Source organism: Talaromyces amestolkiae (genome assembly GCF_001896365.1).
Source record: "Talaromyces amestolkiae strain CIB chromosome Unknown scaffold15.1, whole genome shotgun sequence".
In the NCBI taxonomy this organism is placed as follows: Eukaryota; Fungi; Ascomycota; class Eurotiomycetes; order Eurotiales; family Trichocomaceae; genus Talaromyces; species Talaromyces amestolkiae.
In genome coordinates this window covers 589,833-602,633 of record NW_024468051.1, presented here as the reverse complement: position 1 = coordinate 602,633, position 12,801 = coordinate 589,833, and the positions used below count along the sequence as shown (strand labels likewise).

The window sequence follows — 12,801 nt, the reverse complement described above, 5'->3', positions numbered from 1 at the left end:
CTCGCTCCTCAGATTTGTCCTCTTTGAACTTTCACCTTTCTCCCCTTTCAACACTCCCACAACCTGACTTTCTTCACTCAACTCCCTCTATCTGTTCGCAATGTCATCAAAGATGCCCCTTTTGAGCACTTAATTGTACCTTGAGAAGATGTATATTATTCAAACCATCTACAGCGGCTCTTTCACCCGTGTTCTTGCTTGGTTGGCCGGTGACCGATATTCCGAGTTAAATTCGAGGTCAATTCGAGGCCAATTTGAGGCCACATTTGAATGCTATCATTGACATGGTATGCGCTAGAGGAACTTGATTTTCTGTTTTTGATTTAGTTCTTTTCCACATTTATTTTTCTTTTCCAAGATATTTCTCAAGATTACGCCAATATGCTAGATATATGTACTAGTTTACAACAACATTATTCCTACAAAAAACCATTGAAGGTTAGTGGCCTCCCTGATTTCATAATCCAATTCAGTGGGCTCGAAAGGCCAAAATAAACGCAATCGTTACAAGCATTGTAGACCCAGCCAAGCCAGCATACATATACAACAACTTAGGATCTTTATACGTCGGGCTCAACGCAAGACTAATACCATACCCGAATGCAGCACTAAGCACATAAATCCCTTGCACAATGCTTTTCAAGTTTTGATGCGAATTATTGAATGCATAATCATAAACGGCCGGCAACGCAAATGATTCACCTATGCCCTCAAAGACGTAAGCCGGAAGCTGGAACGCGACGTTTACGTCGTTGGGGAGTGCGCCGTTGTGGGATGCAGCACATGCCCTGGGTCTAGAGTAACACGGTGGTGAGGTATAGATCAACGCTTGCACGCCAGTCGCCCAGGCCATTGCGCAACTTTCGAATGCGAGGCCGACAGCAATGCGTGTGATTGAGGAACATGAGTATCCGAGCTTGCGAAGCCAGGGATAGAGCATATGGTTGAGCATTGGTAACACGATAATGACCGTGAAGGCATCGATGACCGATAACAGATCATTCGGGATACCGTGTGTCTGCATATTCGCTGCTTGGGAGACGGTGTTGGTACCCATTTGAGCCTGGCAGAGCCAGTAAACAACGAAGGGGAGAAATGCGTGGCACACTTTCAGCCCTGATTTCAGTTGTTGGATGTACTCGTCTGACCCAGGCACAGACCTGTCATCTTCATTCTTCGAGATTGGGATGTGCAGTCGCTTGAAAACAGCGATTCTGAGCGCCCTCGCTGCCCAAATGATTGCACTCACTTGTCGATCAACCTCAATAAGTCGCCCTCTACTAACTAGCAGGGTGATAACACCAAGACACAGAGAACTCAACCCAACGAGAAAAGCAGCCCAGAACCCAACATTTTTTTCCAGGTATGTACTCGCAATTCGAGACAACACACCCATATTACTGCTCCAATAGTACAGATTAAAGGTATATTCAATCGTCGCCGGCCGCGAGACAAACACCCTCTCACCACTCGGCAGAATGACAATCTCCTCATTGACATTGGAGCATTGCTCTGCTAGATATGGCGGTATAGTTGCCTTGATAGCACCCAGACCACAACTTACAAAAACCATCGCAACGATTAGACCAGGAAGACCCGCGCCGCGACTCAATAGCGCTGGCAAGGAGGTCATGAACAGCACAAAGACGCCCAAAATATACATGCCGTAGGACAACAAAACGGTCCTGAACCGGCCGAGATAGACATCTGCTAAAACGCCGGCGAGCAGAGGGGTGGTAAAGCTAATCATGAAGAAGATGCTGATTATTGTTGAGGCGATTTCTTCGCCTAGGCCCAGGGCTCCGGGGCGTAACGGGTCGTCTTCAGCATTCTGGATGTAGTTTTCTTTAATTATGGGTTAGTCATTTTGCATTTCGGACGACAAATGCGCATTTTTTTTAACTCACGTAATGGACTAGTGACCGCATTAAAAGCGATTCGCTCAAAAAAAGAGAGACAAACTACGATCAATGCTGTGACAGGAATCTCGCCCCGTACCAGACGGAGATCCGCCGAGTCAGCATTTGACGAAAACCCAGGCTGTTTCTCGGTTGTAGGTGATGCTTCTTGACTCTGATCAGGTTCCATTTCTAGGGATGCTTTTTGTGCTGAAAAAGACAGTTATTCAGATGTTATGGAGGGGTTGCAAGAGACAACCTAATACATAGACAAGTGCGATCTTTCACATTTCGTTGTGCAACATTCCTCCTACACCAAAGATAGATCTTGCATATTTCGGAATATACCCCTTAATTGGGTCATCGTGCTCGCAAGCGGATCGGGTCTTGCGGTTTGCGAGGAGTGAATATGCCTAGCTAGGTTAACATAGACTTATATGTAAAATAACTCGAGTCCTTCGAAAGAACGAAGATATCGGTATCAAAATACGGAAAATGAAAATAGAATGTTTAAAATATGACATGGACTCGAAGCAAGTATGTATATACTACCTATGTACGCCGCCGCTATGCACACCTTCCTAACCAGGTAGCCAAGGAAGAACTAGAAAGAATACAATAAATAACAGAAACAATTGGGAATCTAGGTTTCAGCCTGACTTCTTCGCGCTGCCTCGTGCGCTTCCATTCGGAGATCAAACATCACATCATCAATCTCCCGGAGAACATTCCTTCCAAATGTGACGTTCTTGATGCCAGTCAAGACTTTTCGCAGAGAATCGAGAATACTGCTGCCGGTTTGAGTGGGCTCAGTTATAGGTTCGACAACCATGACATCGTCCGTTTGGACTCCTTGAGAAACGTAACGCCGATGTTCGTCGATGTCGACCGCTGGTGATTGGGCGACGATGCTATTTTCAACAGTTATCCCTTCCATCTCAACATCCGCTTCAGCAACCTGATATTCGATAAACTCTTCGATCGGCTCTTGAATTTGCTGTTCAGTCTGCATTTCAGCCGAGGCTGGAACCTCTTCAATCACTGCGCTCTCGGCCACTATATCGTTCTGTACGTCGTCGGCCTCTGGAGCTGAGGATATCTCCTTCGTCAGATCGCCTTCAGGGGCAGAGTTTGCAGGCTCATCATCCAGCAGGCTAATGTCTTGCATTTGGCTGTCCTCAAAACCGGTCTCAGAAAATTCCGCCTGGTCTGTACTGGGATCGTTGGGCTTGGTCTGTTTCCGCCTTTGAGCTTTGGATGCTTTATCCGATACTGGCGGGGAAAGAGCTGGAACTCCACTAAGTCGCAAAGACCTGCGCTTTCGTTGTCTAGATCTTTTGGACTTTATAGGAGAAGATGCAATCTCTCTATCAGCAGCTGCATTGAGGCGTCCACTCCTTCTCATCGAACCTGAATCGGTAGCCTTATCAGACAAGTCATCTACACTGATTTGGTTCTTGAGCGGGGACGATTGTGGAGTGGAAAGGTTCCGTCTCGCTACCGATGCTTGCGGTGTAGATGGTTTCAAGTTGACATTTTCCATCTCAGATGAATTTTCTCGTGCATTTTCCAGGCGAGCAGTTTTGTCTTTCTCAGACACACGCCGCTTTACGCGGTCTGAATTTGAGGCCTCTCCGGTCTCAGCGTTACGCTTTCGTTTCCGAGTGATGGGCCCACGTGGTAGGTTCATATCTGAAGATTGAGTCGATTCAAGATCGTCTTGGTCTTTCGAATCCACAGCCAACTCCAGGTCTTGTTCCAGCTGTGAGGCAAGTTGTTGTTCAAACTCATCGGCATACGTGTCAGGTATCACATCCACCACCCCACTGGCTGTTGTAGGCTCATTGGGTACTTCGGTATCATTCGCTTGCGGTATGGTTGTTTCTACTACGCTTGAAACAGTCTCAGTAGACGATTCTTCAATTGCGCTGTGGTCCGATATCCTAGAGCTGCGGCGTCTTCGGTTGTTCTTCTTTGGGCTGCGCTTAGTTTTGGACTTCTGTGAAGTAGTACTTTGTTGGGAGGAATCCTGTCGAGTTGATACTTTGTTCCTAGGCGAACCGGTTGACATCTCAGGGGGAGAAGAAGGTGGATCTGATTGAATATTTCCGAACTTTTCGAGAGTTAAAGCGGGGGTGCCTTGTGCTGCAAGATGTCCCTGATCCCGTGTTGCGGGTGTCGGAGACGACCCAGGAAAGTCGTCGTCATTATCCTGCAAATGAGCAGCCAGTGTAGGAGTTGATGGAGCTTCCACCTCGCGAACAGTGTCTCGTATTTTTGGCAACTTCACAGTGGATAAAACATTTTCATCTTCAGTTGGACCGGGTGCGGCTGGCGATGATGAACCCAGACCGTCGAGGAACATGGATGTGGTACCACGCTGTCTTTCTTTCACTTCTTGTTGGCGTTCGGTAAGAAGCTGGCTTTTCATGTTCGAAGAGCGAGGCGAAGGATCCACTGTGACAAACTGTATTTGAGAATTGTCATGGCGCAGCCGTCTCCGAGGTGTACTGTCCACCTTTTGCGGGGGTGACACAAGAGACTGGCCCCAATCCGTTGATTGAATAATGGGTGAAGAGCTGAATGTAGTCGGTCGCGCATTCTGAATATTCATTTCTCTTAGGACTCTGCCAAATTGATTTGTTAATGGTGCGCCACTTGAGGTATCTTGCGATTCGACGAAGTCTGGCACCCGAATCTCCTAAAAAAATTATGTAAGTATGTGATTTTGAACTTTGGAATGCAGATACGGCATACCTGTGACTCGGGATGGCGAGGTAGGGGGCAAGGTAGTTGCAGCTTGACTAGAGGCTCAAGGGTCTGGAGAGCAGTTTGAACACCAGGAGGATAATTTGACAAATCCTGAAGACCAAAGGTGGCGTTCCACATTTCAATGAAACGGTTCGTGGTTGATTTATGTACGGATTCCAGGCCAGCAGAAACGATTGCTTCAAAAGCATGCAGCGATGCTGTATTATGCGGAACAGCAATTTGCAAGGCATTTGCAATCGCCAGCGACAGCGTTCGATACTATAAGCACGATTAGCACCGTAATTCAGTAGAAGTGAGGATGGCTTACTGCGGTAAGTAGTCTGTTGTCTGCGCCATTCTCTGAGGTGAGATAGCGAGCAGCGTCTCGTAACCATAGCGATAATGGGCTCTGGAGATATTCCAAAAGCATGTAGCGAAATTGCAATGTCCCACTTCCTAGAAGGGACGTCAAAGACTCGATAACCTCCGCTAATATCACGCTGTCGGCAGAACTGAAATGGTTGTAAGAATCGGCAAGGACTTTTCGGATAAGGTCCAAAAGTTTCTCGGGAAAGAAAAATGAAGACGTTTGGCTAGAACTCGGGGTCGCGGGATATTTGCCTTGTTGATAATATGCAAGAGATAGTGCTTGGTTGATCAGAGCCTTCATGGGAAGGTAGGGTCGAACACGATCGAATTGTATGAGTTGTTGCGCAATGGGCTCAATGACGAGAGATGATATTCCACGCTCGCCTTTCTCAGTTCGAACAATGCGTATGTAAGACTCAAGAAGCGCATTCCATGTTGTGGGCGAGCTCGTAAAGTGTAGACCGCGTAGGAGAATATTCGATATATTGATGTAATCTCGAGAGATTGTACCGTCACGTTCTCGCAATGTTTCCATTGGCAACGAACCCAAGCAGTCGACTGTAAACTTCGCTGTTGCGTCCCAGATATACGAGTCCAGCTTCGACGCCTTTTCATCTGGTCCATCCTCATCTAAGCTTGGTTCTGTGCATCTTTCCAAGAAATCAAGGCGAGATCCTCTCGACTGCCGGCCTTTCGACGCGATCTCAAGAAGGTTATCAATCAGGCTTAGAAGTGATTTGGATGGCTGGGATGAATCTCCATACGAGCTTATCATACGTAATATGTGCATGAAGGGTGTGTCGGAATTGCGATCTGTTCGAGAGCGTCGATGTGTTGGTGTATTTGCAGTCTGGAATGTTTCTTGAGAAGTCTTCAATAATAAGGTCTCGGTGAAAGGAGAAGGTCCGATTGTCGAAACGAGCGTTGCTGCGAGATATGTGAAGCGCTCTATAAAAATATCGCCCGTATCGGCATTGAGTGCGGAAGGAGATGCATGTCCGAGTCGTTGAAAAAGTCCGAGTATTATGGATATTGCGTGCATCAGTTCGGATGATGGTTTGATTTCTTTGCTGGAGGCGTCCGAAAGTGCCTTGCAGATATGGGTCCAAACAATCTGAATATTTTTCCAATCTGCTGCACCCAATAGAATTTCGAGGGCTGCGACTACCGACACTATGCGCGATCTGATCCATCTGCAATCGATTGGGAGTATGAAGTCGACTTCCATTTTAGGCACCTCGTGAATCTTATTTTCGGTCCAAATCTTTGATTGTGAAGTCCAGATAAGAGATGCCAGTGCTTTGCAGGCCGCATCATTGAGCTGTGGGCTGCTAGCGAAAACGTTGGCAAAGGGCTGAGCAATGTACTCTTCCCAAATGAAATCAATGTGATCAAATGTGTTGTTTGGTCTGAAAGAATAGTAGAGGAGATTGTAGTAGCTCGAGAGGAATAAAGAGTTAGCGCTTGCACCAGACTTGTCACTGCGCTTGCGCTCGGAATTGGAGAGAATGGGCCTCGTAAGCATTTTCAACATGCTCCTGCTAGTCGAGTCGTTACAAGTCACCATATAGACAAACTTGTTCCAGCCGATGGTAGCTTGTGACTTGATCGCAGGCTCGCTGCAATTGAAGCATCTTTGTAGAACTAGAACCCATTCCTTGAAATATTCCCAATGTTCAATATTGAACCGTTTGCTTCTCAGGAGCAAGACTATAATACTCCAAATTTGAGGCACATGCACTCCACTTTCCGAGGGAGACATCATACGGCTCATTCGATCACATACTTCTGAAACCAGCTTCCTATCTTGAGAGATTTCCTTGTTGAAGATATCCAGTATGGTCTTTGAAATGACCAGGTTGGGCCCTATTAAAAGGGCTGTCTGGCTACCGAGAACTAAGGCTTTCGATCGGGTATCCTTCACGGGATGAAGCAGGCCTGAAATGAGGTGCTCTATCCATAGCGATGCCTGCGAGGCCATGACGGTCTTTGACTGGCCAAGCAACCTGGTATAAACCCCCAACCTTTGTGAAATAATACCATTTCCATTCACGCGATCAGTGATATCGTTCAACACAGCTAAGACTCGTGTAATTCGTGAATTTGTCATGGTCTTTGGGGAGAAGTTTTGTGTATAAAGAATATGAACGTAGTGGTTGAGAATGGCCTTGGAAAGTTTGCCTTCTTGGAGTACGCTCAATGCGTGGTCGATTATGAATATCTTGAATTCGTCGGGAATCTGCGCTGCCAATTGCTGGCTCCAAATGATATAAATTCCCAGCTTCAATGCATTGGTGACCAGGTTGTTTTCCACAATATCGCCTTTTCCCAAGTCGCGGCTAATATCACGCTGTACAAATTGCAACAGAAGCCCGACTTTCGATGACATGTCATCCTGCTCGGAAATGTTGTCATATGCCTTCAAAGCACCTAACAGCTGCATATACGCGTCCACTCGTGAGCTCAGAGATTCTCCAGCTAATTGCTGTGTCGTTGAATCTAACAGCACGCCGAAAGACTGCGGCTGGCTCACTTCCATTGGGAGCATATCCACAGCCGTTGTTTTGAGGATCGACTTTGCCGGCTTACACTCGTTTGAGGGAGGAATGGGTCGTACTTCGTTACTCGACATCGACGCGCGGCTGGAAAATGTCGGGGGTTTGATGTAACTCGTGATCGGAGAGAAGTTGACTTTCTTGTTGGATCTAAGTACCATTGACTCGGCTGTCGACGATGGCGAATCGCCCGGTGTATTGAGGATGGTCTGTTGACCTGGCGCGAATCCTGCATTTCGTAGGAACAAAGTCTGCGATGCCTTGGGAGGAGTTGGCGGGCGAGCCGGGTAGGCGCCTAGGACCTCCACCATCGTGATACCGAGGATGAGGGAAAAGACCGCAAACAAAGCAAAAGGAGAGCATCAACCATAGCTCAATGGGATCGCAAAGGGAAATCAAAATAAGAAGGTCTCCATGGTCTTGGCAGATGAGTGTTGAAAAGGGATTGATGAAGGGGCACGTAACCCTGGATCTAGGATGGGTCGTGGTTGGCCGTCCGTGTTGTCTCGAAAAATGAGAGTTGACCTGTCAATCGATCCATAACCTCACTGGATGACGCGAAATCGCGGGAGGAAATCGCGACGGGCAGAGCGCGTTAAGTGGCCGCGCTAGCCGTTTTGGGCGCGTCCCGTTGCAGCCTTACGAGTCAGGCCGCAATAGCACATCCATCTAGTCTATTCAATGCAATTCATTTCGTTCAAGTAAGGCTGTCCGAACTTCTCGATCCTTTTGTGTGTAACCCAACTACTCGCTTTGATCTCTTCTTGATACAGAAGCAGCCGTCCAATATATTTTGTACTCGACAATGTGACGACGCATTATATTGATTGGTACGGCTGATAACTGCAAGGGGAAACGAGATATATTATATTGATCTAACAGTCTAAGTTCTCTATAGGTTCAGTATTTCCATGTTCCATGAGCTGCAGCTAGGACGTTTCGAGATACCAAGAGAAATACAAAACCCAGAAACATGCTCACAATGGCGAAGACTTGCATTCCCATGTAGGTTGAATCGTGCTCCCTTCCCAAGATGGCTCCCATGATCGGTAGGCCAGTCAGAGTGCTGTTAGAATCAGTATATTTCAAATAAACAAAGGACGGGGGAAGGGAAGACCTACGAAATAGCTATAACACCCTGATAGGTACCAATCTGTCTACCCAGGGTCTCCAGGCTGCCAGACTTTGCGCAACATGGCATCATGATGCTAACAAAAGCACCGCTGAAAAAGCCGTAAGCCACGGCAAATACAATAAGACCGGCATTTGAAGAATGATAGTCAAAAGGCAGCCACAAACAGAGGATCGCAATGCAACTGAAAAAGGCGGAAGCGACAATGACGTTAAAGTATCCCACCTTGTCACCAATGTGTCCGGGGATGATTCGTCCGAAAAGTGAAGCACCGCTATCCTAGGTTAGCCCTACCAGTGACAACAAATATTGGAAAAACTGACTTCACAATAGCGATCAGATAGAGGGCGAGCGAATCTGACATCCCCGATAATTGGGCCATGCTAGGCAGAAAATCGAACGGMGCCCATAATCCCCACATGACAAAATATGAACCCAAAGCATAGAAAGCAAAGCCTCGGTTCTTGAAAAGCTTAAGGTCAAACCATGTCATGTCTGAGTTCCATTTCTTGGGAGGCAGGCGCGCAGTGAGAAGAAAGAAGGCGCCGATTAAGGCGATACCTATGAATAAAGCCGTGTAGCGTACCATGCCAGGAAATCCCACGTCTTCCATAACTAGTTGCAGGAAGAATGGGAATATCACACCCCCTATTCGTTTAAATCAGCAGATGCGCAACATTGATAGGACAGTTTGCTAACCAATACTACTACCCGCAACAGTGACCCCTATGGCAAGACCTCGCTGCTTGACAAACCACTGGCCCACGCAAACCAAACTGGTGGTGAAAATACCCCCAGCCCCGAGCCCATAACCAATTCCTTGCGCCAGAATGATCTGATAGTATTTGGTGCTGAGACTCGTCATGCAAAGTGAAAAGACGCAAAGAAAGGCACAGGGGAGTATGACCGGACGCGGTCCGTAGGTATCTACAATGCGGCCGAACAGGGAACCGGGAGCCCATATGAGAGCGAGCTGGATTGTGAAAATCCATGAAATATCGGATGAGGTATAGTCTTTCAAGAGGGTCTCTTGATAGGTTGTTTGGAAGATACCAATGCTATTCTAATGTCAGAAAACTGGCCGCTCAAAGATTTTTCTTCGCAGAAGGAAGGACTCAACGCGTTCAAGAAACCCAATGTAGCAAACAGACCCAAGGATGCGCCGGCACAACAGAGCCAACCTCGAAGGCCGCCTTCTGGCGGGAGAGTTGAGTCTAGAGCTGGGCTTTCGGATACAGGGTCCTGCATGGCCTTTTCTTCATCTTGCGAGATACCGTTGGGCGACGATATGCTAGAGTTGGACATCTTAGTGACTATGCTTCAGTTCTACAATTAAGTTGACAAAAAATCCCAGAGGTTCAGCTTGCCGACTAGTATATAAACGAATATTACTAGCACCATACTTAGGGCAGCAATGATTGGTTACCGTAGCGGTCCGCGCGGTTCGCACGTTCCGAACAACATCTACTAATATAATTTTAGAATGATCACCAATCAATATCTCAGTCTTATCAATTCAGTGAGTCATAGTAAACTCCAATGTTAGCTACTGATGCTTTCTACTTATGCGTGTCTCGGGTCGAGACGATCATTGCTTGCTATGTGTTTGTTGAGTGTGTTGTTGCAGTCTTCAAATTCAGGCCGCAATAAACCATCATAGCCCTAACTCTCCGAATTGCTTCATCTCGTATGACTTTTTCATCTCTCTTCAATTAATCTTCAAGAATGAAAAGTCTGACAGAAATCTTGATTATTTAGTCAATGTGTAACTCAAGCCTACGTAACATCAGTTTCTTCGTCATACAGACGCAGCCGTCCAATATATCGATGTGTTTTTGCTGAGTGTGTTGTTGCAGCCTTCAAATTCAGGTTGCAACAAAACATCTTTCAGAAGACTTTACATGTTAGACGACATCTCGTTAAAATGGTGACTCTATCGGTCGGGAGCTATACCCAAGAAAGAAATCTATGGAGCTGGAGAACCCCAGTAGTTCTTGGTTGGGAAATTCTGAAGCGTTCATACACATACTCCTAAGGAAGGTAAGTTACTCTCGCTCAGATTTTCTCTCCTTCTACTCTCATATCTCTCCTCTTTCCCATATTACTTTTCTTCTTTCCTTCACCTCTCCAAAAACCTCACTCTTCCACTTCCTCTCCTCTCCTCTCCAAAAGCCTCACTTTTCTGACTTGTTACAACATCCTCTATGCCAAACTCACCCAAGATACTTATTATTAGCAGGCGACTACAGCTAGAACAGAGGCCAATCGATTCAACCTATCTACAGTGGCTGTCTAGTCACAGTTCAGGCTTATTTGGTCAGTATTTGAATCTTTGAATCGCATTTGAAGCCGAATCTTAGTCCAAATTTGAAGCTATATCCAAGGTTTTCAACGTGCTAATATCGGAATAGCTCTCTCAGGTTCATTCAGGATACCACGCTCATGACGCCAAAACGACCAAAGAAAAGCGGCCCAAAGGGTGGGCCGGCGACTAAGAAAGGGAAAAAGGGGCAAGTCAAGCAATCAAGTATCGAGAATAGTTCTTCCAAGGCTCCCGTTGTTGAACAAAATCAGTTCATCGAAAATCAGGAGGACGATTCTCAGGATGAAGGTTTGTTTCAAAAGTTGCTAGATCAACGATTACTGGATATGGACTATCCGGAAGACAGCGACACAGAGGATGAAAAGTCGGTATCAGACCGAGATAAAAGGCTACTATCTCAGCTAAAGAAGGGTATGTCAATTGCGCAACGCCGTGAGATTCTTAGCAAGCTTTCTCCTCCAGCAATTTATCGGTCCATAAAAACATTGACAGACTGTGCTGCGGCAACGCCTGCTATCGCATCAGTACAAGAAATGAAGAAATGGTGTGAGAACTCTATATTCCGTCCAACGGTGATGTACTTCCTGGAAGGCTATTTATGGCCCCAGCAAGCGAGCAATAAGTCTTGGGGTCGAGGTGATGATTTTTCAACGATACTTGAAATCATTACGGCCGAAGCTAAGAATCGCACACGAAATTTAACCAAGGACTTCAGTGTAGACCGGTCAAAGTGGACAGCCACTGATTGGAGTGCATCAGCTTTACAGCGTATCTTCGAGGAAAATGAGGCTACACCAAACGGACTATGGGATGGGCACAATGCGTCTAATGATAGGAAATACGCTGTTCTCTATGCCATCTTCACGACTTTCATCAGAGAATGCTCACCTTCTCGGTTGATCGACACATGGCCATCGCTCAGCATATCTCCTGAAAAGGAGAAAGAGCTCCGTACAAAGTTTCCTCGTCTGAAAGACATCCTTGACCAGGTATTTACATGAGAAAGCTATTCTCTGGAATAGCTCTTACAACCTCATCATAATGGTGATCTCTGCTAACATTATATGCTTATAGAGATCAGGTCGTTGGGATGCTAAAATGAAAGAAAGGTCCAAAGATGGGCAATTTGAGGAAGAGGATGAAGACAAGGAGGACGAGAACGAAACTTTTGAGGAGACGAATGAACAATCTAAGACTAAAGATAAGTAGGAGGAAGATCAAGAAGGCAGGGGATTGAAAGTAGACGAGGACGAGGATAGGGAGCTGGTTGCTTTCTGGTGTTTTTTTCACCTAACATTGAAGTGAGTATAGCCTTGAACGAGGGCTTGGCCAATTCGAATTAGTTTGCTCAGCATGGATTTAGAGGGGGATACATCTCAGATTGATATACGGGGTTTAAACTGGTGTTAATATCTTATGAATCAGGATGCTTCTAACAATCAAAGACATCCTATTTTCCTTGAAAAAAAGTAACATCGCCTGTTCATTAACCATAGCTATCCGACATCTCAATAAGAAGCAATAAAATAGAATTATAAGAACTTCCCTAAACAAACGTCATTAGCAACTATTAATGGATTAATCAATCAGCTACAAGCTGGCGTGCATGGCTAGGCTATTCGTACTACAACCTTGTCTCTAAACCCGTCAGAGGCACACAGCTGTTTTACTTAGCAGTGGTATTTAGAAAATCAGCGAAGAAAGGCTGTGGATTCTTAGATGAATGAATGAATAGAGGAGTGATTCAATGTATTCATGAATAACGAGTAATGA

The 12,801-nt window shown here is 46.1% G+C and overlaps 4 protein-coding genes across 4 annotated transcripts; 1 reads left to right on the top strand and 3 right to left on the bottom strand.

The window, feature by feature from the left end:
- Positions 1-469: 469 nt before the first annotated feature.
- On the bottom strand, positions 470-2,088 carry BHQ10_007427 (uncharacterized protein; the record flags this gene model as incomplete). The annotated part of the gene is made up of 2 exons (XM_040880121.1): positions 470-1,845; positions 1,908-2,088. The coding sequence occupies 2 exons, from the start codon at positions 2,086-2,088 to the stop codon at positions 470-472; spliced, it is 1,557 nt and encodes a 518-aa protein (XP_040735930.1).
- Positions 2,089-2,541: 453 nt separating this feature from the next.
- On the bottom strand, positions 2,542-7,884 carry BHQ10_007426 (uncharacterized protein; the record flags this gene model as incomplete). Its single annotated transcript, XM_040880120.1, has 3 exons — positions 2,542-4,599; positions 4,656-4,928; positions 4,978-7,884. 3 exons carry the CDS (start codon positions 7,882-7,884, stop codon positions 2,542-2,544), a joined length of 5,238 nt encoding a protein of 1,745 aa, XP_040735929.1.
- A 589-nt stretch (positions 7,885-8,473) lies between these two features.
- BHQ10_007425 (uncharacterized protein) lies at positions 8,474-10,010 on the bottom strand (the record flags this gene model as incomplete). Its single annotated transcript, XM_040880119.1, has 5 exons — positions 8,474-8,639; positions 8,695-8,979; positions 9,029-9,353; positions 9,405-9,678; positions 9,759-10,010. 5 exons carry the CDS (start codon positions 10,008-10,010, stop codon positions 8,474-8,476), a joined length of 1,302 nt encoding a protein of 433 aa, XP_040735928.1.
- A 1,137-nt stretch (positions 10,011-11,147) lies between these two features.
- Positions 11,148-12,237, top strand: BHQ10_007424 (uncharacterized protein; the record flags this gene model as incomplete). The annotated part of the gene is made up of 2 exons (XM_040880118.1): positions 11,148-12,017; positions 12,103-12,237. The coding sequence occupies 2 exons, from the start codon at positions 11,148-11,150 to the stop codon at positions 12,235-12,237; spliced, it is 1,005 nt and encodes a 334-aa protein (XP_040735927.1).
- Positions 12,238-12,801: the final 564 nt, after the last annotated feature.